This window comes from Onychostruthus taczanowskii, unplaced genomic scaffold, assembly GCF_017590055.1.
Source record: "Onychostruthus taczanowskii isolate IOZ18803 unplaced genomic scaffold, ASM1759005v1 scaffold1, whole genome shotgun sequence".
In the NCBI taxonomy this organism is placed as follows: Eukaryota; Metazoa; Chordata; class Aves; order Passeriformes; family Passeridae; genus Onychostruthus; species Onychostruthus taczanowskii.
In genome coordinates this window covers 4,291,809-4,319,416 of record NW_024496525.1, presented here as the reverse complement: position 1 = coordinate 4,319,416, position 27,608 = coordinate 4,291,809, and the positions used below count along the sequence as shown (strand labels likewise).

General features: G+C 41.2%; 1 protein-coding gene across 3 annotated transcripts in view; it reads right to left on the bottom strand.

The window, feature by feature from the left end:
- The window catches only part of MAPKBP1 (mitogen-activated protein kinase binding protein 1), a 100,616-nt gene that overhangs the window by 8,931 nt on the left and 64,077 nt on the right, over window positions 1–27,608 (bottom strand). The window contains exons 12-29 of one of the 3 annotated variants that reach the window (XM_041409073.1): window positions 26,578–26,762; window positions 26,376–26,467; window positions 25,884–26,009; window positions 24,602–24,672; window positions 24,038–24,159; window positions 23,064–23,139; window positions 20,406–20,517; window positions 19,785–19,848; window positions 16,613–16,738; window positions 9,983–10,131; window positions 9,232–9,281; window positions 8,452–8,688; window positions 7,298–7,467; window positions 5,570–5,715; window positions 4,987–5,157; window positions 4,026–4,104; window positions 2,184–2,494; window positions 328–1,389 (exon numbers count right to left, since the gene is read on the bottom strand). In XM_041409073.1, the coding sequence (XP_041265007.1) occupies window positions 328–1,389; window positions 2,184–2,494; window positions 4,026–4,104; window positions 4,987–5,157; window positions 5,570–5,715; window positions 7,298–7,467; window positions 8,452–8,688; window positions 9,232–9,281; window positions 9,983–10,131; window positions 16,613–16,738; window positions 19,785–19,848; window positions 20,406–20,517; window positions 23,064–23,139; window positions 24,038–24,159; window positions 24,602–24,672; window positions 25,884–26,009; window positions 26,376–26,467; window positions 26,578–26,762 (3,349 nt within the window). The remainder of the gene's footprint in view (window positions 1–327; window positions 1,390–2,183; window positions 2,495–4,025; window positions 4,105–4,986; window positions 5,158–5,569; window positions 5,716–7,297; window positions 7,468–8,451; window positions 8,689–9,231; window positions 9,282–9,982; window positions 10,132–16,612; window positions 16,739–19,784; window positions 19,849–20,405; window positions 20,518–23,063; window positions 23,140–24,037; window positions 24,160–24,601; window positions 24,673–25,883; window positions 26,010–26,375; window positions 26,468–26,577; window positions 26,763–27,608) is intronic. The other 2 variants (XM_041409163.1, XM_041409242.1) reach the window with 2 other exon arrangements.

Sequence of the window (27,608 nt, the reverse complement as noted above, 5' to 3'; positions counted from 1 at the left end):
GTCAGTATTATCTGTGCTTGCTTGGTTCTGTTAGCACATGTTGGCCTACATCTTCATTTGCTGGCCAAACATGCTCCAAGAGGAGGGTGGGGGATGTGACCTACACACTTCAGGAAATTCCCAGCTTATCAGCTTTTAGCACTGACCACAAAGAAGTTTGAGCCCTTCAAACCTGAGGTTTGAGGGGCAATTTTACAGCTAAATCACTAAAATCATGACAATTTTGAGGTCTACAAAACCAGCTAAGAAGGACTGTCAGACATAAGACCCAGAGGAAATGGAAAATAAAGATTGAGAAAAAGATGTTAGATTGAAGACGAGTCTCACCATTGAGGGGATGGTTTATGGAACGAGACAGGTGCAGACAGGACGAGACAGGCCAGAAGCTGGACGTAAAGAAATGTGATGGGATCGTGAGGCGGTTCACAAAGACAGGAGACAGAAGGGGGAAGATAAGAGATGGGTATCCATGCACACCTGAGACCTGTGCCGAGGCAGTTATAGCTGAAGGAGACCTGGGCCTGATGGGGTCTAGTGGGCAAAGTCCAGGTTGGCTGTCTAGCACACAGGCGATGCCGGTGATCCGCTCCCTGCCCCTGGGCAGTGTGCTTTCAGGAGATCTTAGCTGCTGGCCCTCTGACACTTCCCTCAGTTTTAGACTAGTGACCCCTGGCTCATCCTGGCAATCTGTCCTTGAGACTGGATAATCCACTGGGGTCTCCTTAGCAAGCCCTGTTGAGACCTCTCTACCAGGAACCAGAAACCCAGCAGTTTGATTCTCCCTCTTGGAGGTTCGGACCTCAGGAAAAGAGGGTTTCTTTTTAGAGGCCCCGGCAGGTGACTGTGGAGACTGTGGCTCAAGCAGTGTTTTTGTTTTGGTAGTGGGTGAGAAGGAGGCCAGTGTGGGTCTATCAGGCAATGGCTTGGGAATGTCAAGAATCAGATGTGCTCGGTTTGATGATGCCAACTTGCTGTGGAAGGACTTGGGAGATGAGCAGTTTACAACTGGCTGGAGTGCAGGTTTCACTGGAACATTTTCTTTCACTGGCAGCTTAATCTTCTCAGCATCTGATGTGGAACTAAATTGTGTCTTCTCTGTCACCGGAGGACTAGTCCTCCCATCAGTCAACATTTCAGTGGAGCAACCAAGGTACAGATTTTCCCCTACAGATATGCTCCTTGACATCTTAGCCCGGAAGCTGGTTGTGGGGTTCATGTAGGACTTTGGTTTTGCAGCCCTGACATCTTTGGCCAGCAGAGCACCAGATCCATCCATCTTCAACATACTGGCTGATAACACCCTGCAATTGTTAGGTCTGGGATCCTTCTCAACCACCAAAAGAGTCTGAGGACGCTGCTTGGCAGAGGATATCACTCCTGGACCCTTATCTGTGAAAATTAAACAGATAAACATACCAAAAATAGACAAGAGCCTACAATGAATTCCTAAATTGGAATTTAACGTGGCTCAGCTCAGCCCCTGTGAGATGTGTACAAACATAACCACTAGTTCAGGTTAGTATCACCAAGCCTCAACAGCTTTCTTTTTTTGCCATCCCTCATCCTGCTCATTCTATGCTGCTTTCCTCATGAGAGAGATTTGTTCTTAAAGTCTATGGTCAGAAGACCTTGGACCACTGTGACTCTTAAGAGAGAGGCCAGAAGAAGCAGGCAAAAACTGATATATGCTGTTGTGGTGATCAGGTGGGTGGCTTTTTTGGTTTTTTAAACACTTATTAATGGTTAGTAAGTTACTTGTTTCAAAAATAGAGCTATTTCACACAGTGGGCATGGATACAATAAGCTCTCTGTTACTGTCTCTTCCCTCTTTGTCTCCTCCCCACCCTGGGCAGCTTCAGTCTTTGCTTGGAGCAACCACCCACAGCAAGAGAGAATATTTTTGCAAATACTTCATTTCACCCTTGCCAGTGCTCCTCCCACAGATGCCAAACAAGTATCAGAGACTGATAATTAGAAGACCAGCATCTGCATTACAAATAAAAATATTAAATCATATTTTAATGAATAATATTTAAAATATTTTCCCTTGACAGGCTAGGAGTTAGAAGACATGTAAAGCCTGTAGCTCAGAATGCAGAAAGACAAGCTTAATTTAAATCCTCCACTCAGATGTCCCCATTTCATTCTCGGCTTCATACCATCATTCCAACATGTGTCCTTACCCTCATGCACGAGGTCATGCACTGACTGCGCCTTCCTCATGACTGCATTCACAGGGCCTTCTGGGAAGGAGGCAATAACCCGTCCAGGAGCCATACCAACTCTGCTGGGCTCCAAAGCCGATCTGCGCTTTTTCTGCACATAGGCAGCTCGATTTGAATTTACATTCTCCAGGAGCTGGCTGTTCTCTGATGCATCACCAGGATGGCTGCTGTCATTTTTCAAAAGGTTTGGTGTAAACTGACTGGTCTGGGTTGGTGGTTCGATGGGCTTTGAAACCAGTGTCAGATTGGATGAAGAGAGTGACAATCGTCTAAAGAACACAATAAAGAAATCCCAGTTAAAACAAGTAAGTGTGTTCCCCTGAATAGACAGGAACATGCATTAAGTTTCTCTGGAATTAAGAACTCCTCCCTGTCTGGACTTTGAGTCAAAAATGCCCTAAGCTGTTACCACTTAATTCTACTCAACCCTGCAAGCTCTGGTCTTCAGGCATTTGACTAGAGACTGTGCAATCACAGATAACATTGGGTTGCTGTTTCCAGGGAGGACACCACAAAAAGTGAAGACAGAAGGAAAAATTCCAGGCATAGGAAAGACTGGGCAAAGTCAGGTTTTTTCTCTCAGCTCACCTTACTAAAATTTAAATCTTTTCAATTCTAAGATAACCCTAAAAGGAAGTAAATATGCCTTCCTAACATTATGAAAGCATAATGACTAGGAAAGCTGGTCAGTATCTCCAAGAGGAAAGCCTCATTTCCTCTTCCTCTCCACTTCAGACAAACACAGTGGGCTTACTTCAGAAAGGAGGCAACTTCCTGTCTGGCATGTTTAAACAGCTGAACAGATTCAAAGCCCAGAGGTTTTCATAATCAAAAACTACCTCCCCTGTTACATCTTTAGAGCACCAGTGACTTCCTCCACTCATCACTGCAACTCTCCAGAAGCTTACACAATAGCTACCATTGGTTTTCTTCCCAAATATACATGAGTCAGACTAAGAAGCACTCCTGACAGCAGTAACAGCAGCTGAATAGGCAATAACAAACAAATTTCACTACCATGATGAATCTGGACACAGCTGGTGAACCTCAGAAGATGTATTCAAATCTGCTTTGTCCTATATAACGAAATTCCTTTGACCTTTTAGGTTGTAATTTTAGAGGAATACAGGAGTATTTGTTTGTTCTAAAAATTTATGAACTCAAATCAACAAAAGCATTGACCTAATTTTAATTTTTTTTTTAATTTACTTGTTTTGTTGGGATATTTTTTTTTAATAACAAGAAAAACAGCTTGCAGAGGCCTTTTGGAGTTCTTTAGGTTTGAGGGTTTTTTGGAAGAATAATATCCCTGTGAGGCTTTTTATGAGACGCCAGGACACCCTGTGAAGGCATGGGACCAAGAAACAAAGCTGAGTAAGAAAGGACTGTAAAACAAAGGAAAAGTTGACAAATCTACTTTCATTGTCCAAGCTGAATGAAATGCAAAAGAATAAACAGAGCATAAACAGTGAAGAATAAATTAGATTATTAGTGATTCCTCCAACTTAATCAACCAAGGCATTAATCATGAAACAATTAAGCACGTTGTTGAAAGAGGGAAAAGAACAAACAATAGTGTTACATTAGAATAAACAGAACAGCTAAAGTGATCCAGGATAACTTGTCCAAATCACAAGCATCTGCAAACAGCCTGCCAAGGGCTGTGCTAACACTTTGCTATGCCTAGGCACACCAAGGCCAGAAGTTTGTTCAGCTATTTTCACCCAGAACCTAGAGTGAGACCTACTCATACTAGTATAAATACACAGACAGAAACACTCAAAACAAGCAGAGCCATACCTGAGAGCCGGGGACTGGGAAAGAAAGCGAGAGGAAATGCTGAGGGTTTCGGTTCTTTCCAGATTCCGACATGAGCCACCTAAAAATTTTGGTTAAAGGAGAAAGAAAAATGAGCAGTTTATTTACAGAGCATTCTCTGTAATTTTTTTTATCATAGAGACTATCAAGTGTTCTCTTGACATCCAAGGGGATTTTTTTAAGCTAAAGCCACAGAGAATGAAATAATTGTATTTCCTTTGCCTTTAGTATTCTACTTAGATTACTCTGCCTTAAGCTGCTACTCTCCCTAAGGGTACGCCTCCTCCTTTTTTGCTTCCCTTTGTGTCCTTTCCTGCCTATAGGACTGTGAGGCACTGGCATGAAGCAGAAAACAAACCCATCAAAGAGGAAAAAAATAAAAGGGGAAAAAAAAATTAAAGGAAAAAAAAAGAACCCCAAAAACTCACATAGATGTTGCTGCCTGCAATCATTATCAATTCTAAAAAGATATGCTTTGTTCTGGAGTTGGTGGATAAAGACAAACCAGCTCTTTTGCCACTCTGATGTCTCCTCTTATTCTCTCTCTCCACCCAGCTTTTCAGCCTTTTCTTTTGTGACACTGGCTATGCTTTGATGCACCACTAGAGGCCACTGCGTGTCACCTATGCAGGGGTGAGCGCGCCCTCAATACTTCCTTTACAGCAGGCAAAACCAGTCCGGGAGCAATGTAACAGCTCTTTAGGATTCCAGGGACAATACTTAACACAAACTGACAGAGCCCAATCTCATCTATACAAATTATCACACAGACCGATGAAGTTAACAGATGTCACTCTTCTTTAAGCCTCATACACCGTTTTCCATTTTCTCCATATACACACATCTATAAAAGCCTAGCAGAACTTGCAGCCTGTTTTGGTTTATACAGGGGAAAAATCAGGAGTGACCTTACAAAGTCTTCCCACTGAAAACAGAGATGTACCTTTTCCATCAGTGTTGCTCAGGGTCCCAAAATGCTCCTTGAGGAACTTTTCCTGATCAGGTATCTGAGGAATTTCTCCCTCAGGCATGCTAGTACCCACATCCTCCTCTCCTTCTTCTCCCTCCAGGTCTGAAACACCATCTACGCTCAGAGGTTCAGTGCCTTCAGAATCTGGGAAAAGGCAAAAAATCCCTAGTGCTGTAAAAACTAAATCAGAGTAACATTAGCCAAATTAAAAAAAAAAAAAATCAACAAAGATGCTAAATTGAACCTAGAATGTTAAAGTCAGTCAGCATTACGTGCAGTAATTCTCTAATCTACCATATCTCACAAACAGCATAGCCTATGGCATAATCAGTACTAAACCTGCCTCCTTGGCTAGCAAGGTAAGAGAAAGCCAAAGGTGCACAAGGAAAGAAGGAAAGTGCACCAACTCCTGCTTCTACAGTGGCTTCATTGAGGGGTCTGATCAAATGCTGTACTGAATCTGTACAGTAGTACCAGTGTGACTAAGGAGTGTGACCTCAGGTCAGCTAAGAGCTCACGTGTAAATAAATACATTTATAATGGCTTTGCATCTTACCTTCGTTCGGATGGTCTGGGCTGGACAGACGACTGCTGCTGTAATCTACAGAGCAGGCACTGTCTGGACTGTGTTTGTCTGGGCATCCATTACTGTGATAACCTCTACAGAGCTTCCCATGGGGCAATGCTTTTACCTGGAACTCACTACAAGAGAGACAGGAAGATACAGCACTAGAAGAGGTATTTGTTTACATGTAAAGAAGCACATTCTAACTTTAATAAGGCCTTACCTGTGTTAGTAAAACCTTTTATTACAAATGTAAGGCTTTAAAGAGAAAAAGAAGTTGATTTCTCTCATCATAATACAGTATATTTTTGCATTTCATTAAGCTTGGACATGGAAGTCCCAAGGGGACTGTCTGATTTTCTAGGCATTGTCAGTTCCCATGATTACCAGGCACCAGCAGCACTCTGCTCTGGCTTGATTTCCAGCACAGGTGATGAACAAATGTAGAAGTTTACATGATGAAAAAGGGAGTAAAACTAGGCCTACACCTGCATGAGAGAAACTCTAGTTTGCTATAGATTTAAGCTCTAATACACTTTTTTCCCATGTTCATGATGCTTCTTTGGGCAAATTCTGTGATGCAAAGTATACAAGATTCTGGCTTTGAGAAAGACTAATTTACTGAAGAACATCATACAAAAATACAATCTTGTATGAAAGGGTTACTGTTTTCTGTTGTGATTTCATGGATCTTGTTTTGTTAAATGTCACCAGCACTGTTCTTTTGCCTGATGCTTAAGGACTTCTGTTTTCCACTTTTTCAAATGCTTTGGTTTCAAATGTACTCCAAGGCAAGGTAGGATGCAGAAGTCAATCAACAGAACTGAATGGCAACTACCCCTGGCAGCTCTCATATACTGTAAACATTGCCATGTGTCCAGTCTGTATCCAACATCTCCAGAGGGTATCCCTTTCTTACATGATGGAACAGCACATGGGTCTACTCTGTCCAAATGTTATTATCACAGAATTAAAAATGAAAAATAAGCTAGGCGAAACCTAGCAGCCTCAACTGCCAACTCTTGCTTGAAAGTCTGTCTGAAGCTATCAGCCCTGCTCTCTGTAACATGACAGAAAACAAAGGAAATTGAACAGCTACTAGCATCAGGTTAAGAGGGGAAGGGAAGAACAAAATTCAGGGAAGAAAAACAAAAGGGAGCACAGAAAAATTAAATTATGTCAAATTAAAACAGAAGAAACAGCAAAGGAATAAAAAAGATCTCCACTGTCTCCAATGTCCTTTTCAATTCCATCTGTATTGTGCAATTCATTCTATTTCCCATAGAAGAGTAATCACACACTAGGTTTGCTAAATTCTTGCCCAATTTTCATAAATAAGTGTTCTGTCAAGTCTCCTGAGCAGGCATTTCACTGCTACATATGTGTCACTGTCAGTGAGTTTTCCAGCTTCCAAGTTTTCCCTTGCTATTTTCAACCCAGATAAGGGAGAAACCAAAAAGGCTACTCTCAAGTTGTTTACTCAACAAAAAAAAAAACTTGGAGGAGACTGTTAATGCGCAGTTCCCTCAGAGGAAAATAATTTTAATGGTGCCTTCTTAGTTTCATACTCCTCTAGCATCCATCTGACATAAAACTCTCAAATAAACATGCCTGACATCAATTAGGCAGTAAAACAAGTCATCAAAGTTACCACACAAGCTGCAAGAAAACCAGAACAGAAACATCTGAGCCATGCACAGCAGAGAGCTTATTTTTAACCTGCTAGAGTCTGTGGGATGGATTTCATCTTGCTCAGGGTAGATTACACATTCCTCACTCTCAGAAGGTTCCAGTTCCTGAGAGAAAATCCCCTCTTCACAAGACACAAGCCGAATCACTTGGGGTCGCGCACAAGACCCATTATCTTGGGGAGGTATTGAGCTGCCAACCTGGTTTAATTAAAAAGAGAAAAAACTAGATATTACCAGTGTTTTACCTTACATCAGCAAGTGCATCAATCAGCAAGTTACCTTACATCAGCAGGGCTAGAAAGCATGCATTGCAGCACAGAACATGTTCAGCAATCTGAGATCAGAAAACACAGCAATCCTATGTCTTTTCTGTTCCTTATTTACTAAACTTTTCAGACTGCTGCTGTACTTTTCTGGTTTGTTTCCTGTTTGCAATTCCCTAAAGTTCTTTGGTAAAGTACTCTTTGATCACACATCAGGAGTGTAAGCCATGTGGCAGCAGGTTCTTCCATTACCTTCTATATACTGATCAGACAATTCACAAAACTGGGCCATTTCAGTTCAAAAACTGAATTACTGCACACAACAATCTGAATCCTGTTCTCAGTCACAGAGTTATAGGGGAGAGAAAACTTCTAATGAAGCTAGGCACTGGACAGACTGCTAATGGAAAACAGGAAACTGGAAATTATTCTGAGGATGAGCACACATTACTTGCTGTGACCCATCAATACAAAGATCAAAGAGAATTTACTCATCTAGCACAGCCAACAACTAAGGGCTTCATGTGAGCCGCATTCCAGTGGTTACTGGAGTCAAGAAACTGCATCCCAGCAGAGCAAGCTAACAGGTTACCAAGTTTTTCACACCTGTATCTCCAAGCTCAACTTCTCAGCTTGTTTTTGACATAGATATTCAAAGAGCTAAAAGAAAACATGAGGTCTTCCTGCCACTGAAGAGAAACCTTGACCACATAGGATCTCTGTGACAAGACAGTAGAATCACATATTGCAGTATTAATTACAATAGAGTTATCTAATAAAGCTCTTCAAAAGTCATTTAGCAGACCTTTAACAATAAAAAGAATGGCCTCAGGTAGTAATAAATGTAGGTAATAACAAATAGACGCAGGACAGATGCACTTAGAGTGGGTTCCCCTCCTCAGAGTAGTACTGGTCTTACTTTGTTGATGTGCACAGGAAGGTCAGAGTGCTCTTCTCTGTCATCCCCATTGCTGTTTTGAGACAGCGAGTCTCGACTTGGAGAACGGGAAGCGGAGAAGGACTCCAGCTGGCGCAGGTCAAGCATGGATTTCACAGTCATCTCTATGCTGCTGGTGGGCTGGGACCAGCGACCACGCTGCCGGGGCATCTTGCTCATTGGTGCCTCTGAGCGCTGCATTGCTGCTATCTCTTTGGCCTGAAGGAAATTAAATTCTCTTAGACTATCTTAGAGACTGAGTTTGGCTGATGGAAACAGGAGAAAAAACACAAGAACCACAGAAAAACATAATTATGTCCATCTCAATAAAAGCCTCAAAACTGCCTAAGAGACAGCCTGAAAAGGCACCTTTAATCATAAAGCATGAAGTAAAAATGATACTTTTGTTGCTGCTTCTTGCACAATTGAACAGTTAAATGTTTTACTCAGATCCAAGTATATGAACAGCTTCAGCACCACATGAGATTCAGATCCAAAGCAAAAAGACAAAAGCATACATCAGTCTTTTTCCATCAGATGTTAAAAATCCCAAGTACAGCTCTAGACTCCAAACACCCTAGTCTCTTAAACTAGGCTCTATTTTACCATCTCTAAATCATTCTTCGTAGTGAGGCTTCTCAATAGTCTCCCACCACAGCTGCACCTTTCCCACACGTGTAAATGAAGTTTTTAATGTCTCTGGGAATTTCTCCTTCAGTTTCCTTGTAGCAAGAAATACAATCCGAAGGTTTAGTAACTCACCCTCCTCATTTCCCACTGGGAAAGACTTCTTGAGAGGGTAAGGTCTGGATCTGCAACAGTAAAGAGATATGCACCTAGTTGACATCCTGGCCAGCAGTCCAGCTTTTGAACAACCTCTTACTTCATCTTTCAACAAAGGCAGTATTCCTACACCTTTTGAACCACTGTCACCACACACTTTCCCACTGACTACCCAAATCATTGTATCAAGATCTTAATGGAGACACAGTTTTATGTAAGATTTCCATTATATCAGCAGACCACTGCAGAACACTTGCCACAGTGCAGTGCCTTCCCAAAGGCTCGGGAAAAAAAAACACTGTACCATCTGTGGTAAAAATATGTCAAATTAATAACAGCAATCCCTACTGTAAGTTTTATCAGACATCTCTAAAATCCTCTCTTTTGAGGAGATCTCTTGATCTCTTTTGGTTTCTGCAGAATTTTAATAGCTTGTAGACCCCAGCCCATAAAACTAATTCAAAATTTCTTTAGCCAGTTGGAACTAGCAAGAAACTTGCCAATTTAACAACTGCATTTGTAGACAGAGAACTCTGAAATGCACCCCTCTTCAGATGCAGGAATGGGTAGCTCCATATTACCCATTTGTATCTATCCATATGCTTCTGCTTTGGCCTCTCTCTTTCTGCCCATACTTTGTTATCCCTAAGCCAGTGTCTCTCATCTTGTCCTCCCTTCACATCCATGCCATTTTCCTCCAGCTCTGCTCATATCCCTCTCCCATTTATACCTGAGTCTCTCTCAGTGTTGCAGTTGGACTGAATATGGAAAGACTGCAGCCCTCGTAACTCGTCTTCATCATTGCCTTCATCTTCACCATCCTTATCGCTGTCTGATGAGAGTGCAGGCACAGAGGCTAGGGCAGAGATGGACTCATGCCTGGAAGGCAGGAATTAGGAGTATTATCATTTATGCACGAACTGACCACCATTTCAATCCTTTCACCAGTTCTCTACCTTATCTCCACCCATATTCAGGAGGCTGCCTCAACTCTCTCAAACAGCCCTTGTTCTAGCACAGCCCACCTCTGAGAAACGGGGCAAGCTAAACCCTGCACAAAGATGGGCAGACCCTGCCACAACAATGGAAGGCTGACGGAAACCAGAAGTAAACAAGTGTGAGAAAGTCAAATGGAATGAAACTGGGCCTTCCATTTCAGACTCTGCCAATTGATAAGGTCAAGATGGGAGATCATATTTGAAAGGCAAATATTTTTCCCACCCTTAAGCATTTCTTCTCTGGAACAGATTTACACATCAAAAACGTCAGAGATAGACTGTTTGAAAGTAATTTGGTTTATAGCAAATTATCCCATAAGAGTCAGGTTCATTTCAAGGATTGCTCCAGGCAGACCCTGAAGGCACAGCCCACGCACTGTAAGAGCACCATGCTAACTATTTTAACTTTCAAGCACAAGGATCATGTGAAACATATCTTGTGCAGATCTTCGGTTTAAGTAGATCAAGGCATGTTTTACCACACACACCTCAGAGGCCCTCCCAGCATAGAACTGCCCACCACCAATCAAAGACACTCAATAACATTAAATTTTACTCTCCCTCCTTCTTCTCCTCTTCCCTTTCCTCTGCTCATTCCTTCAGTCCACAGAATCAAATGAACAAATAAACTTTTGGACAATAATTGAAGAAAGAAGAATCTCCAACAAACACATTTGAGTAGTCCCCACTCCATGGCCTAGAGCTAGAGTGCCAAACTCATCATAAGTGACATTTATAGGATATTACTGGTGAGTGTTAAGTGCCAAGCATTATTCATGAAATAAAAATAGCTCATCCACCAAATACAGAGCAGTCTGGCAAGGGATCAACTTCTCCTGCAGCTGACAGATCACAGGCAGTATTGAAACATGGTAAGAAGCAGTTAAGGTATTTTAATCTTTTCTCTTCCTGTGTAGTGGCAGAACATCAATTTCTATTTCATTAGAAGTAATAACTACTCAACCATTTCAGATGAGCTTTGAAGTGTTCTGGCAAAAAGAAAAGTGAAACTGACTGTAGCCTGCAGAGTTCTCAAGTGAAAAAGTTTCATTTTGGTCATCCACATCTTCTTTTGACATTTGAGTCTGTCAGTCTCTTCATCTTTTCTACTGTCTCCTTCTATGCTCATCTTGCCACTCTCAGATTCTTGTGTCTAAGCAGGGGAACCCTGACAAAGCCTAAGCACCACAGTATCTTTGAGGTTATGCCATGTTTCATCCTATGATATATATATTATTTACATTTATTCATGGTAGGCAATATTAACTTCGTATCAATAATTTTGATACCATCCTTCTGCTTGTGTACATCATGGCTGTTTGAGGAGTTTATTGAGACAGAAGGGTTGGATTATTAAACCTTTAAACATCTAGCTGGTTGAATACCTTACAATGATGAGGTGATATGGCAAGGCAAGATTACGGGTTTGCCAAGCTCCTATGTGTACTGCCATTGGTGTAAATGGAGAAGGGAGGATTGCCATCCATGTGTTTTACATTACAAATAGAAAGATGGCCCCTGTCCATCAGACGGTGACTGAAAAAATTGGTAAGGGGGGACAAAGTATGTTCCAGTGTCCTTAAGATAGCAGAGTAAGAGAATGCAAAACATTTTGGAAGTCAGATGGGGTTTTTTTCATACTTCACGGGAAGCGATAAACAAGTTATGAAGTAATGTAATTGATAGAAACATAAGGTTATCTTGCATTATCCCAGCAAAAATTCATGCACCTCTTCCACATCCTTCTTTTTACAACTCAAGTATGATTTTCAAATTCAGTTCTGTAACTTGAAGGGAGACAGATGAATGAATGATATTTTCAAAATGACCCTAGGTCCCTGACTTGAAAGTGAGATACTCCTGAAATGAAAACTCAGTTCACAAGGTCTTGAGTGTTTTAACTGTTGTTCTTGCCCAAGTCAACCCTTCTATTCAGACTTCATTATTTCTCCTTTCTTTCCCTGCCTTCCCCCACGTACTGTGGATTTTCTCCTAAGCCCCCTGTTGCACACATCTCCTCAATACTCATCCTCAGTACTTTTTCATGCTTAGATGGGAGTCAGTGTAATGTAGAATGAGTTCTCAAGCACAGAATCTGTTTCCAAATAAGCACAACATGAGAGCATTTTGAAAATTAAGGAGTAAGACTACTGGGATTTGCTGAATTCCTCCCATGAGCCAAACCCTAAAGCATCATTATACCAGAATGAATGTTTCAGAGTAGCTATTCCAGAATAGCATGTACAGACATGTCCAATTCTCAAGATCCACGTGACTCAGAGCAAGTGTTTCAATTGTAATTGTTCATCTTCTTTGCTGAGGAACTATCCCATTCTAGCATCATAGAATCACAGAATCATTAAGGTTGGAAAAGACCTCCAAGACCATCAAGTCCAACATTTGACTTAATATCACCATGCCCAACTAAACCATATCATGGAGTGTCATGTGTACTGATTTTTTAACACTTCATGGAGTGGTGACTCAACAATTTTCCCTGTTGGAATAGGGACTCTGTTCCAATGCTTAACCACTCTTTCAGTGAAGAAACTTTTCCTAATGTCCAACATGAACTTTCCTTGGCACAACTTGAGGTCATTTTCCCTTGTTCGATTGCTAGTTGCCTGGGAGAAGAGGAAAACTCCCAGCTCAGTACAACCTGGATCTTGTCCTATACAGAGCAGCAAAGCCAGTTGCTCTTCAGCTCCCAGTTTTTGAAGGGTCAGACAGTACAGAGTGAATTGAAGGAAGGACCTTAAATTAGGTATAGACTTAAAAGTGCCACACGTCATTATGGAGTTCTAGCATTCAGACATCTGATAATAGGTACTCTGTATGCTTTTGTATGACCTGAACCCAACCCTGTTTTGCTTTCTCAAAACAAAACAAAGCAGACAAGAATGGCAACTATCCATTTAAAGAGGGATGTCATCAGCATTCCCACTCTGATCTTGTGCTACTTAAACCCTCAGCTTTAGGGACATATTTATGAAACTGTAACATCCTGTGTGGTAGGTATCACTGGCAGATTATATCCTTCTGCCTCCCCCTCAAATGCTCAAGTGTTTTAAAAGGAAAGTTACTTGGCTTTTCCCCACAGAAGGATCACAGTGCATAGACTTCAGTTTCCCTAGTGTTACAATTGCACTGGTTCATCACAGACTGAGGTGCCATTTCTGATAAGTTATCAAAAGCCTGCCCCATTCTAAGCCCTGGAAACAACACAGCTTTCCTGAACTGGACAAGACCCACTGAGAATTTGATAAGGAGCTCTTCTTTCCAAATATATCTGACAGCACACAGTACTTCTTCAGTGTACATATATAAATTTTAGACAATTTAATTTGGATAATATTTTTTTCTCCTGCTATTTATATTGAAGAGTCAAGGAAAGCCACAGATAAAGTGATTTTTAAAACATGACTATAAGCCCTGCTAACATTACACAGTAAAATCAGCTTAAAACTTGAGACAAGCTTTTCTAAACTATAAATGCATACTTGGATTAAAACCAAAACCCTACTAAATGACCTTTACATGACTCCTTCACTGAAAATATAAAAGCCTTAAAACCAAAATGTATCAGCAATATCAACTGAGTACAAGTTCTATTATCCCAGACTATCAAAGCTCCTCATGTTCAGGAAAAAAACACACATCTGCAATTACCACAACCAGAGGCAGAACTCAAAGGCTCTCAGGCACACTATGGAGGACTGTGGGTCATACAGGTCAGAGCAATTCTAAGGTAATACAATGTCCCATAAAGGTGAGTCAGAGAAATCATTCAGAGGAGAAACTTTAGTCTCTGAAAATTTTTGGAGGGACTGAAAATGCTGGGACACTTCATGTCAGAGAACAGGTTGGATAAAAAGAGGTTATGAAAAAGGTTTAAAAAACCATGGGCACTACCAATAGCTGGCTGCAGAACAAAAGATCACCAGAGCTCACAACATTCGGAAGCAAAAGACTTTCAACAAAACTAGTAGGAATGTGCTTTAAGAGACAAAACAGTCCTCCTTTCCACAGAGAGCAGTGAACTCCAGGAACATGTCACCAAAGGAGGCTGCAGAGGCAGACAATATCATGAAGTTCAAAAATAATTTATACAAACTCAGTGGACAATTGGTCCATGTTCAGACAGTAAAGCAAAAAGGTAGAAATGTACTTCCTAACATCCCTGATGTAACAATGGAGCATGAGGCAAATGGACCACAAAGGTTCATACAGCAAGGCTCACAGAGTGTCTCACTAAATAGCATCTTCCATTGCCACAGTCACAGGCAGAATACTGGGCTTTGTGGAGCACTGGTTTGACCCAAAAAGGCATCTTCTGTGCATTTACACTGCTGATGTTACTCAGCTGGGTCAATTCCTGCCCTGAGAGTTGCAACTGGATAGACTATCCTGAACTGGAAATCTTCATCTCCCATTGTCTCCTCAGACCACTTTTGTTACCCCAGCATTATTTTGATTATTCATCCTGCAATACACTCATACCATAGAACTAGCAGAAAGTGTTACTTCCCCCACCAAATTCTAGCAATACTGCTCTAAAGAAGATCTAGTAGAGCAAATGGCTTATCACAAGGCAGGAAGCTTTCTCATACTACTGCCAATCTTTTGAGACAACAATTTTACACCACAAGTTGCAACTCCACTCTCTACTGCAACCTATACAGACAGGCTTTGGAAACAATCAGAACAGGTACAGGGCACCTAGAAAACAAATCTCACTCAAGTTCATTAGTTTTTCTTCGCCCACCTCAATAATGCTGGTCCACTAGGTTCTTCTTCCATTGTCAGTACCAATCCAAAATGCTCTGGGAATTATGTCTTTGCTGATCTCCAGTGACCACAGCGGACAATCAACACTGAAAACAAGCTTTCCAAGCTGACAAGTAGATTGCAGGCTTGCAAAGAGGTTACCAAACAAGTTTACTGAAGTTCTGGGCTTGGCGTGGCACTAGCACCGCCCTTTAGCAAGCGTCTGTGATGGAAACAAGTATCACCTCACAGGAACAGGACTGGGATTATCTGTCACAGGCTGAGCCTCGGTAGGGTAAGGCTGCAGCTGCTGGAATAATAGAGAGACTGCTATAAAAAGCACATTGCTTGACAGATCCAGAACTTTGGCTAGAAAAAAGGCTTCCTGAGTTTTCCCAGGATCGTTACCAAAAACACTTACTAGACAAGACTCGCTTCAGGAATGAGCAGATCAAGACTTTCCAAAACAAAACTGTGTAGACAGACTTGTTACAACATTGCTTGCTCCCAAAGGGAGTGGGAAAGTCCTCATGACACTCAACAACCAGTGTGGTAATTACTCCTACACTTTGGTACTTTTATATCCAGGACTCCATGTGTAGTCACTTGGGACATAGAAACCAAAAAATCTGCATTTACCCTTTTTTCCCCCACTGTGATCTCACAACAGGTTGGTCAGGACTCTCCCCTGCATTACTTACAGTCCAGCTAGTCTCTGTTACTTAAAAACTACAGAGAAACCAAACACATTAGACTAATAATCAAAAATACCCTGTCACTCTTGCTCTGTTTAAAAACAGAAGGACCACTTTTAAAAGAAAGGTCACTAGATAAATTTAGATCTATTCAGCTTGTAGGCTGCAGTAATTTGTTTCTAGATATGTTGTTTACCTAGCAAAAAATAATATTATTCAGTTATCAAGAGCTTTTCCCATTTAATTTGTTTGTATTTATTATTCATATTATAATTATTTTAGCTGAGTTTTTCCACAGCCTCCAGAAAACAGTTAACAAAGAAACAGCAAAAGTGTAAGGATTCTTAGAATTATGATCAACATAACCAATTCATAGAGCTCACAGGGTATACTTCAGTACTGACAGCACAAAAAACAACCTTTACAGTGTAAGGATTCTTAGAATTATGATCAACATAACCAATTCATAGAGCTCACAGGTATACTTCAGTACTGACACCACAGAAAACAACCTTTACGTTACATTCAGCTTAGATCTAGAGAACTTTACTCATGAAGGATCACAGCTTCCCTGGTGGAATTCTGTGTACCATCTTCAGTATTCCTAGGTGAACTGCTTAATAAAGTTTCTGACCACATCATTAAACTAAATTAAGACACAAGAGGCATTGCATACATATTGCAACCAGTGAAGGACACTAAGTCTGTCTGGGAGATCCCGGTTGGATTTCTATATCCAAAGAAGGGGGGTACAAAACAAAATTCAACAGAGGAATAAGAGAACTTTTGGAAGAACACTATCAGTGACGACAACGAAAACTTTACAGTTGAATCCCAGCACCACACTTTCACATTCCACCTTACACAGCCAGCCACATGTTGTCAGTCTGCTCTGCTCACCTCATGAGTCCAGCTGCCTTGTGAGGAGGAGACTTCTCCGCCTGCTTCCCTCTCTGTTTCATGTCCGACAGGCGCTGCCGCATGTTGATGGTCATCTCTGAGCTCAGACGCCAGATGAAGATGCAGCTGAAAGAGAGAAGGGTGAGACTGGGATCAAGTCTCAGTTCAGTTTATTGGTACTAATTCCCACTGCAGAGACAAACAAGAGCCCTTCTGTCTGTGACAGAGATACACATGCAGAAACAGCTTCACAGAAACTCAAGTCCATCACAAGCCTCGTGATGAAAGGGTTAAATCTGCCTGTCAAAGCCTCCCTGTGAGTGAGAGCAACTGCAGAGATATTTACACAGACTCATCTCTGATCCTATACCTCTGACCAGCTGCTGAAGGAAATGCCATAACAAGTCCCTTTGTGGTCAGCAGGGTAAACGGAACCTACAGATGTTGCTTGCATCCTCTAACAGTGGCTAAGCTGAAGTCTCTGATTGCCTCTACCCCTAAAGGCAAGGCCTTCCTAATGCCCACCATCCCATAGAGTCTCTGTGCAGTACTAACAGTTAAGCTCATGTGGAAGTACTTTATGCAGCAGGGCACTTCTAATGTTTTACTTGGGACTCCCTATAGGACACTTGCACAGAATTTACACAGCCATTAGCTCAGCTGGTCAGAGCACAGTGCTAATAACAACAAGGCCATGGGTTCAATTCCTGTATGGGCCACTCATTTCAGAGCTGGATTTGATGATCCTTGTGGGCCCCTTCCAATTCAGAATGTTCTGTGAAATATGCAGTGAAATTTAACTGAATTTGGTCAATGAACTCAAAAGCATTTGAGAGAAAGAAACCAACAATGTGGTATCATTTCATTAATTTCTTCAGAAATTCAGCATAAAAAATATTCCTCATCACATTAAAGAATACTGTATCTCATCTTCAGCTATTAGAAAGTAAAATGAGCAGCACTGTCTTTGAAATTTAACCTCAGTGCTAACTAATTCTTTTCATCTCAGTCATCTTTCCTGTCTAGCTGGGCATACCCACGCTGATGTAGAAACAAAGATGGTGCTTTGGCTATCACTTATAAAATCTTGCATCCTACTTTGGAATCCAAAGAGGATTTAATTCTCTTCAAGACCCATCAGTGCCAGTAGACTCATGGGTACTCCAATACACAGAAGATTTTTCAATGACTGAATTTTCCTTCTCTCTTGATAGAATGTAAACATTAATTTGCTTTGCCATTTTGAACAATGACCATGAACTTTGGTCTCCCTGACCTGTGGCAAATGTCAAAAGTGCCAGGATCCTGAATACCCGAATCTTCATTTTTGCTCTCTCATGAAAAAAAACAATTTGAAAGGCTTAAATTTCCATATCACACCGAAAAAAACCCCCATAATATCATTTTTGAAATCTGTGGAGATTTTAAGGCAAAACTAAAAATTTCCTTCTTGTTCCCAGTGCCATGCTCAGGAGCATCATACCCAGCTACTGAAATCACATACAGACACTTTGCATTGCCTGTGAACACACTCTCATCCTCCCAGCTGGAGCTTTTCAACCAGGAGAAAGGGGTGAGGCACTGTCTGGGAACCATGGCAACCCAAGGCAGCCAGCTGTTTCCCCTCAAGGAGCAGCTCTCTCCAAATAACAGCAACCATAATGAAATGGAGGAAACAAAATTCTGAAAGCAAATCTGGCTTGTACATTTATCTCATCCCCACAGTTATCAAACTTAGACAAGCAGCAAACAATCCAAGCCTGTGAATACATTAGCATCCAACACAACCTCTGCAGAAGCAAGTGCCCACCTATCCCTTTTGCAAGGGTTGGGGAGAGGATTTTGTTTTGGTTTTTCTTACCTTGTATTATTTTCCTCACATGAATCTCACAGTCCTTGTGCCCTTTCTCATCCCTGTTTTTCTCTCTATTCTCAGCTCTACTCTTCGCTGTGTGTGAACAGACTAGGTTCCCTGTTCTCCTTTGAAAAAGATGCTTTCTCATCTTACAGCAAACTTCTTCAGGAATCCTTTCCTCATTTCTTATCCACCTCCTGCATACCCTTAGTGAAGAAAATGACCCTTTTGCTCATGGAAATGTCAACAAAAGAATGTGCACTAAATCACAAGGATCACTGGGGACTTCAAACCTTCCATGTATCTGGAATTTGTCAGAAGTTCGCAAGAAAAGGACTCTCTTCCCGACAACTTTTGTCACTATTCTATTTAAACACATGAAAGAGGAAGATGAAATTATTTATTTATTACTGAAAGACAGAAACAATCAACTGATGACACATAAGGTGATATATCGTATGTTCTACAATAACTGACTCTCTAAAACCCTCTTTCCAATTCAATTGTGTTTTACTAATTAAAGAAAAAAAAAAAAAAAAAAAAGAGAGAGAGAGAGACAGAATCTGTGTTGCTCTGAACTTGCAATAGCATTCCAGGAGCCATCTTTCTCAAAGGAAAAATTTTATTCAGCTCAGCTGATTTAAGCATTCACTGACTTCAGAAATAGTGGCTCCACTCACCTGAGTGACCATCATACTAGGCATGTATTCTCCTTTTTCCCTTGGGCTCAGTCTGGTGACTACTTCAGCTTTTAGTGAACTGATTTAGCTCACTAAATGTGCAGAAAACCCATCTCAGGGGAGTACTGATGTTGTGACCTGAATTATCTGAATGAGGAGTCAGCTGCACCACTGCTGATTCAGGAGAGTGGGAAAAGGACCCTACAGACAGGACCAAAAAGTGAGGACAGGCCTGTCCCTTTTGCTGCTGAACAGACTCTCTCACCTGATAAAACCTCACCAACAGGAGTACTGCAAGAAAAGGTTTTGGCACTACTAGCAAAAATAGCCCAAGATGCCTTATATTACAGCCTGAAGGCTGGTTAGGAAACAGGTCATATGTCTGTCTCCTTTCCAGCACAGAATAGTATTTACTCCCAGAAAAGGGAAATACTTCACATGGGTGTCATTCCATGGAACAATAACATAAACTCTGTGAGCTTTGCCAACAGCACACATCCAGGATTTAGAAAGCTCTGAGATCTATTTGGAATTAATAAAACATCCCTAAAAAAACCCAAAAATCCACCTTTCCTAAGGACATGTTACATCCAGTAACATGCACAAGCCAGTATCACAAACAAGCAAAACCTCTTACCTGTCCCCAGAAACAGAGATCAGATGTTTGCAGTCATTACTGAATTTCATCCCAGTTACAATCTCTGTGAGAAATAAAGCACAAAAAACCAATCTTCCCTGAATTATCCAAATAGACAGAAGAGATAATTAGCCAAATAGCCTGTCTGCACTCAGTAATTCACACTTCAAAGACCAATATGCCAATTACCATAACCATTTAACCAAAAATCTAGGCTTGACATGGAGAGGGTACTCCATGGCAAAATATACATGAAGAATAAATTCTCTTTCTGCCTAAAATAGAATAGCTCCTGCATGGTAGGAGCTGAGAGTATATCATAATGAATCTAAATATACACCCAAAAAAAAACCCAACAGACTGTTTTGTAGGCTATTAGAAAAAATGTGTAAATAAATGGACAGGAGGGTATATGTGTGTGTGTGTGCTCGTGTTCTGCAAAATGCAAAAATTGAACTTGCAATAAAATATTACAACTTCATCCAACTACAATCCATTCGAAAATACCCATTAGGTAAACTTTGGTGGGGAGAAATCTTCAGAAAGCTTTGACTAGTATCAGACCCTAATCTATTGTCATCAGCAGAAAAAAATTGATTTCCAGAAGTTTATAAGCCTTACCTGAGTGTCCATACATGGTTGCAACACACTCGCCAGAATAGAAATCAAAGATGGAGAGGTTCTTGTCAGAACAACTGGTTGCAATATAAAGACCAGAAGGATCTGTTTGCACCTGGTTCAGAAGACCAGAGGAATGCAAAGATATGGTGAGAAACTACCTTCAAACTACACAATACCCAAGATGGTCAGAATAAAATGCAAATAGTCCCCACAGGAGTCCAATTGAGTGCCAACCTATCCAGTATCCGAGGACAAATCTCCAATCTGACTAGACTTTTAAGACTATCTCCAACCTAATCAGAGACTGAAGGCACTTAAATGCCTTCATGACTGTGAAGGTATTGCCACCAATGGATAGATTTCTACTTCTCTCCTACTTTCTTTTAACTTTGGAGTCTTACTTTCTTCTATGTTAAGATCAAAACAACAACAAACTCCCACCCCAAAACACACACACAATAAAAAAAAGAAAAAACATCAGAGCTGACAGAGTTAAGTGAAATATTAAAGGATTCAAGTCTTCAGGAGTGAAAGCAAAAAAATTCAACACTGCCAAGAAACTGTCTTTGATAATGATGCTGTCACATCTCCAATATTTGCAACTCCCATTTTTCAGCTATTTTGTTTGTTGTTTGTTTCTTCATATGCACCTATTTGTCGCTTTATCTTGGATCAAATATAAAATCCCTGCAAATGCCTCACCAGGTCTAAAGCAGCACTACACAGCAAATACAGTTACTGTCACCAAATATCCTGCTCTGTCCTTTATAGAATTTTAAGGAACTGAGAGGATAAACTGTGTTTTTCAAGGGAGACATGGTATTCAAATAATGGTAATTCTTTTGGTTTGTTATGGTTCTTGTTAAGGCTCTTTTGGTTTGTTATGTTTATTTTGTTGATGTTTGCTTCCAGTGTCATTGTTTGAGTTCTGCCCATTAAACTGCAATGTGTATTATGATCTCAGAATAACATGCCAAGAAAGTTTAAATTCCAGAGACAACCATAATCCGTTGGTTACATAATTGTCTTAAAAATGAGCAAAGCAACAGTACAACTAATCGAGATTCCCCACTTGAGATACACATTAAAAAAAAAAAGAAAACAAAACACAAAAAGCCAAAGTTTATCAAAACCAAAAAATCCAGCTCCCAGAACATTTCATGGTTTTTTGTCTGAGAAAAATCTAATCAAGCACCTAAGCTCATCAGCAATTTAAAGTGTAGCATCAATTTTTCTTTTTTCTTTGTTCTGGCTTACAAAAATTTTGTAGGAATTATAATAGGCAAAGAGAAAGAACTTATCTTTCTCTGTAAAACAGAAGAGCTGACACTGAACAAAACTTTTTCTTCCCCCCTCCCTTTTTACCCAGTTATTTACACCCAGCAATAGTTTCAGCTAGAAGGGAACTACAAAAGCATCATCTAGTCCTGCCTGACCAATTCAGAGTTGACCAAAGGTTCATCAAGCTTAGTCTCTTCCATAAGGACCACATGTTTAAAGCTTGTTTTTAAGTACATTGATCAAAAGCATCTTCTACACTGTCAGGCTTGGAGTATTGACCACCTCTCTGGGACTCCCGTTCCAGTGTTTGACCAAACTCTTAGTAAAGAAAATGCTTCCTAATGTTCCTGCTGCAGCTTTGAACCATTCCCATATATCTTTCCCCCAGATCCCAGGCAGAAGCACTCAGCACCTCCCCTTGTGTGTCCTCTCCTCAGGAAGCTGTAGAGAGCAATGTAGTCACCCTTCAGCCCCTTCCTCTCCAAACTAGATAAGCCCTAAATCCTCAGCTGCTCCTCACAGGACATTCCTTCCAGTCCCTAATAATAATACTGCTGACCTGTGCAGCAGCAGAAAATTATCAGTGAAAAAAAATATAATGAAGAAGCTTGTTTGGCAACTTGAGACATATTTTGATTTTGTCAGCTGGCTTTCCCTCTTCATAGACAAGAATGCAGTTCTTCCACTCCACTGTGAGTCTCAAACACACCTGATTTACCAAGGTAAGCCCTGGATCATGGCAGAAGCAGATGTGTTACCCTGGCCCAAGGCCTGGATGCACTCAGCAAGTGAGAAACTTGAACAGACTCTCTCTAAGCAGTACCATGCTTGTCCAGAACTCCAAGACCCAGGTTTTTCAGGTCCAATACTATTTAATTTTATCAATTCAAAGAGTTTCCCTTGTATTTGCCCTCTGAAATCCACTTCACAAACACTGATCAACAGGTATTTCCACTTTAAGAATCCTAACAAAACCAGTCAAGAAAATCAGAATGAGCTCTCTGGAGTAGAAAGTAAAGGATTAAATTAATTGGATTAAATCATCTCCTGACAGATATTGGTGCAGTTCTACTTGTTTTTACAGCACGGTCCTGTGACTCACTTCAGAAACAGAACAGAGAGAAAAATCAAAGATCAGCTTCAGCATTCATTGACTCTTTCCCTGTTTTAGCCTGATGAAACCCAAATATATTACCAGCCCATAAGGGTGGAAGTAGGAGGAAGCAGCAGCAGGGCAAAGGACAAAGTATGGAGCAAGAAAAAACGAAAAAGAAAAAAGAAATTACTGTGCTCAGATTTGTATTTCATTTTCTTGTCTCCGTGCTGCATTCAGAAAAGCTGAAAAATTGAAAAAGGAAGGAAAAGAAAACAGCTTACTTTGATAAGGGTGCCATCTTCACCTTGGGATCCCTTGTAAAGCTTCTTCTGCTTCCCACTGCTTATGTTGAAAACCCTGAGGGGATGACATAAGATAACATGGCTCATTGTGCCCAGGTACTACTCTGGGGCTGTTGTCACCAGGATCCTTTTCTCTCCCTGTTCCTCATTCCATATAAAATACAGGAAACAGGGTGAAACTACAGGAAGTGGAGAAATTATCTCCATGAAGTACTATCACCAGTCATTTAAATGGTTCAAGAAACAACCTCAAAAGTAATGCAAAGGCAAATTATCTAAATTAAAATCAAAGCTTTATTGTCAAGCCAATAATCACTCAGTCCTCACTGCTGTAAAAATACCTGGTCTCCTTCATACTAGAGCAAAGGATTAGGAGAGCAAGACACTTTATGTTAGAAAACAAAACCAAATTACATCCAGTAGTGATATTTAGCTGTGACCAAAACTCTTAACATCTCACACAGCTACAGTAGGAGCAGACACACAACTACAGAAAGATTCCTTTGATTTCAAGCAGACAGATTGAAGAAATGGATAAAAAGAGAGAAGGGAATGGACTCCACTTGTTCAATGACAGTTACATCCAGTTCAGTTTTAGGTTCCCAGGTATTCCACAGGACCTCACAGCTTTTCACTAAGTACCTTCAAAACCAAAAATAACCACAGTGCAGAAGTTCTTGCCCCACAGTTCAATGATGTGCCAAGGAAGGCACATTTGCTCCCCCAGTAGAAAGCCTTTGCTCTGCAGAGCAACCCAGTGGGAAGCCACGAGTCCCATGGGAATTGCACATATACACAGCTTTTTATCAGTGAGGAGAAAGGCATGTTCAACCTCACAATATCTCAGGTCTGTCTGAAAATGCTGTATCAAAGAACTTAGAGGAGTAATGATGGAGATCAGGCTGCTTCATTTATGAGTGGAAAAATATTTTCAAGTTGAGAAGGAAACTAACCTGATGTTACGATCTTGGCATCCAATAGCTGCATATTTCCAGCTGGGGTCCACATCCATGTCATAAAGTGTGGTCTTCCTAACAATGTGATGTGTTCGGGTAAACTGGACCCCTTCTCCTGTCTAAACATATGGGTAACAACTGTGTCAAAATCAAGTAGTTAATCCATTATTAAAAGCAAGTAAATACAGATGAGTCTTCTCATACAGCCAGCATAAAATAAGCCTTCTCAGGGAGCTGCTGGGAGCAGCTGGGACTGGAAGCACAAGGAACTCTTCCCTCCAGCCCATACTCTTTCACCAGTTTTCACAATAGCTCTGGCAGTGAAGGAAAAACAGATTTGCTAACAGTTCTCTATTTCTGCTGTGAGAGGTCAGGCTGGGAGTAGCTGCATGCTTCACAGAACTAGTTCTCTGAATGTAATCTCTTCTATCGAGTCAGTGGGGGGCCCTGAGGCTGAAATAGCAACAAGCTCATACAGAAACTTTGACACCATTCTTTGAAGTAACTCCTTTGTGGAGAGATTATAAATTAGAAGTGTACAAAAAGCTGTGATACGGTTACCTTTTGCGCAGTGCGGAAATAGATGCTCTTGTCTGCCCCACAGCTTATCATTCGCACTTTCCCATCGTTAGCTGGAATCAAAACACAGGAAACAAAAGATAAACACATACACAAGGTGGAGGAAATGTTTCAATTTATACCACTGCTCATTTATTCCAGTCCTGATTAGCTAAAGCTGACTCCTCCCCAAGCAGCAAAACAGAAGCCCCTTCTCAGGGACAGCATTTGTCTTTCATGCTCAGAGCACATGAGGCTCCAACACAGAAGCTTTTCAGAACAGATTAGGATATAATTCTGTTTTCTCCCTCACTAATATGCTCATATCTCCGTGTGCCACAGCACTCTGCGGCAACATGGCACATTCACACGCAGTAGAAGCTGAAAACAGGCAATAGGCACTTTTCACACCTTAGAGCTGGACACATCTTTCTTGCTGCAGGTCAGGCTTCCCTTCTTCCCTTAGGACTCTTCTGTAACCAAGCAGCTCCTTCAGCAAAGGTACACCCACTAAAACTCCAATTCCAACGCATCCAACTTCACACAGTTCCTTGAACTGCACCCACTTAGAGCATGCCAGCACTTGGCTCATAGACCAGCACAAAGGCCTCAGCTGCCAGGCCTTGAGCCCACTTCCCACATCTCCTGGGAGTTCAGCTGGCTGCATTCAAGGCCAACTCACTGATAAGACAGATCTGTCAGAGAAACTACTGCTAGCCTTGGAGCCCCTCCAGAAAAAAAAAAAAAAAACTTGAAAAAGCCACACAGTTGCTTTGGGGAGCTCCCGCTTCAGTGAGTCCCTTCACTTCAGAGCAGTTCTCAAGCTGAAGTTCTCATCCTTGAGTCCCAACTGAGCTACACTGCAGCAGCATTGCAGCCATACCTGTGCCTGGACATGCACCCCACTGAGCCTGACCCAATCCAATGGACTCACCTTCCTGATCTGAACTCCATCTTGCCTTGCTACTATGGACTTGCCTGGCAGGCACTGAACTATAGCTGACCCTGACCACTCCAGACTGATCAAGACCTTGAATTGCTTGAATCTTTGGTCTTGTCACTATGGATTTGTCTGGTGACCTGGACTACTGGCTGTATCTAGACTTGATCTGTTCCTGTTCATGTCCTGTGGTACTTTCTCACAGCCAATGGAAAGATGACCAAAACCAACCCAGCTGCAGCTTCAAATTGACCTAGTCTAGTATTCAAATAGATAAAATTACAGCCACAAAGTGACAACAGCAGTGCTCAAATCCAGCTTTGGTGGGAAGCCATGATTTGCTACCTGCAAATTTCACTGCAGTGATGGAAGAAGAATGTTCATCCAGGGTTTGCTGCAGGCTATAGTCCTTCCCAGCATCCAAGACATGAATCAGTCTATCCCGACTGGCTGAGGCTAAGAGCTTTAAACCTGTTGGAAATTGAAAAAGACTGCAAGATCACGACTTAAAAAGTCATTTTTAAAACAGCTTCCCAAGTCTTCTTAAGGACAAAACATTATATGCAGCTAACTGCATATATAGACACAAAGTAACACACCTGAACTTTGCGTTACAATAATAAACAGAACAAGCTGCAATCTCAACATACAATATTCCAATAAAAGTAAGAGAAAGAAGATTTTTTCAAAGCCTGGCTCTACTGGCCCAATACTTGAAGCCTGCTCTGAAATCCAGGAGTAGTTCAGCATGACAATCCTAACATACCATAGCTGGACATTCTGACTTGCTCAACATTGCATTCATAGGCAAAGGGGAAGCAGCTCAATTGCATTTACCTGTGTCAGGTTTGGAGTATTCCAGACATAGGATCTCAGAGTCATGGGCTTCCACCTTCAGCATTTCCTTCAGAGACTGCAACTCATATATTCTAGGACATAACATGGCTCATTTCAGTATGTTTAATAAAATTAGCAGGACCTGCTTATTTTCTCATGCCTGACCAGTCTGCAATCTGCATAAGAAGCTTTATGGGATTACCTGAGAGTGCCTATCCTGTCCCCCGAGGCCAGGTGCTCCCCACTGGGACTCACACAGACAGTGCGTATCCCCACCTTCGTATCCAGCACTTGTGCATCAGCTTTGTCTGCACTTCCTGCTGAGTTGTAATCAGTGTCCAGAAGTACCTGAGTGTTGTCATCTACATAGATGATTTTCATCAAGTCCTGGGGACACAATACGCCCAGAAATATTTACTAGTTACAAAAAATTAAAGCAAAGCATCTGCCTTAGAAACTGAGCTCCTAGCCAACATAAACATTTTATTGGCAACAATGCTGTAATTGGTATGACCTTTTAGTTAGGAGCAAGCACTAAGCCCCTTCAGATTGTAGGATTAAAGTTTCACAGCTGTGTCTCACAATCACCCCTTTCAAAAGATTCAAGCTAGAAACTACCAGCATCTCCTTCACTACTGTCAAGCCCTGGGATTAGTGATTACAACATATTAGGGCACACAGCAGGAGTATGAAAGACTTCTAGGGATTATCTAAATCAGTGGTCTGAGTACTGACCGAAAAAGCAAGTATTTTTTCCACCTGATTCTTGAGGTCAGGGCTGCTGTGCCCAGAGATCTTCCAACTCAGATGAGAACAGAAGCAAATGTCCATATGCAATCACTGTTCTGTATGATTAGCCTCTCTCTTATATAGATGAAGTGAGTGCAAACTTTTTCATTCAATTTCCCAAACCTCTGCTTCATTTAATGCACATCTTCCAAACAAATCTTAAAAGTGGTTACACATCACAGAGATGCAGAAAAAGAGAATCGGCTCTCCTGAAACATATGGCCCTTATGGAATAGACTAAGCTTGATGAATCTTTGGGTGCTTTATGAAAACAGCAATAGTCCCTAGAACCATTTCAGACAACCTGTCCTTCTACCCAGTACTCCTTTCATGTTTCTTCAGGTTCATACATTTAACCAGATTTGTGCTCAGTTTACAGAAACCTGGGTTGACTTGGAGATACAAAGAAATTTGAGGCTTAACTTGGGAATCTGTGGGTGAAGA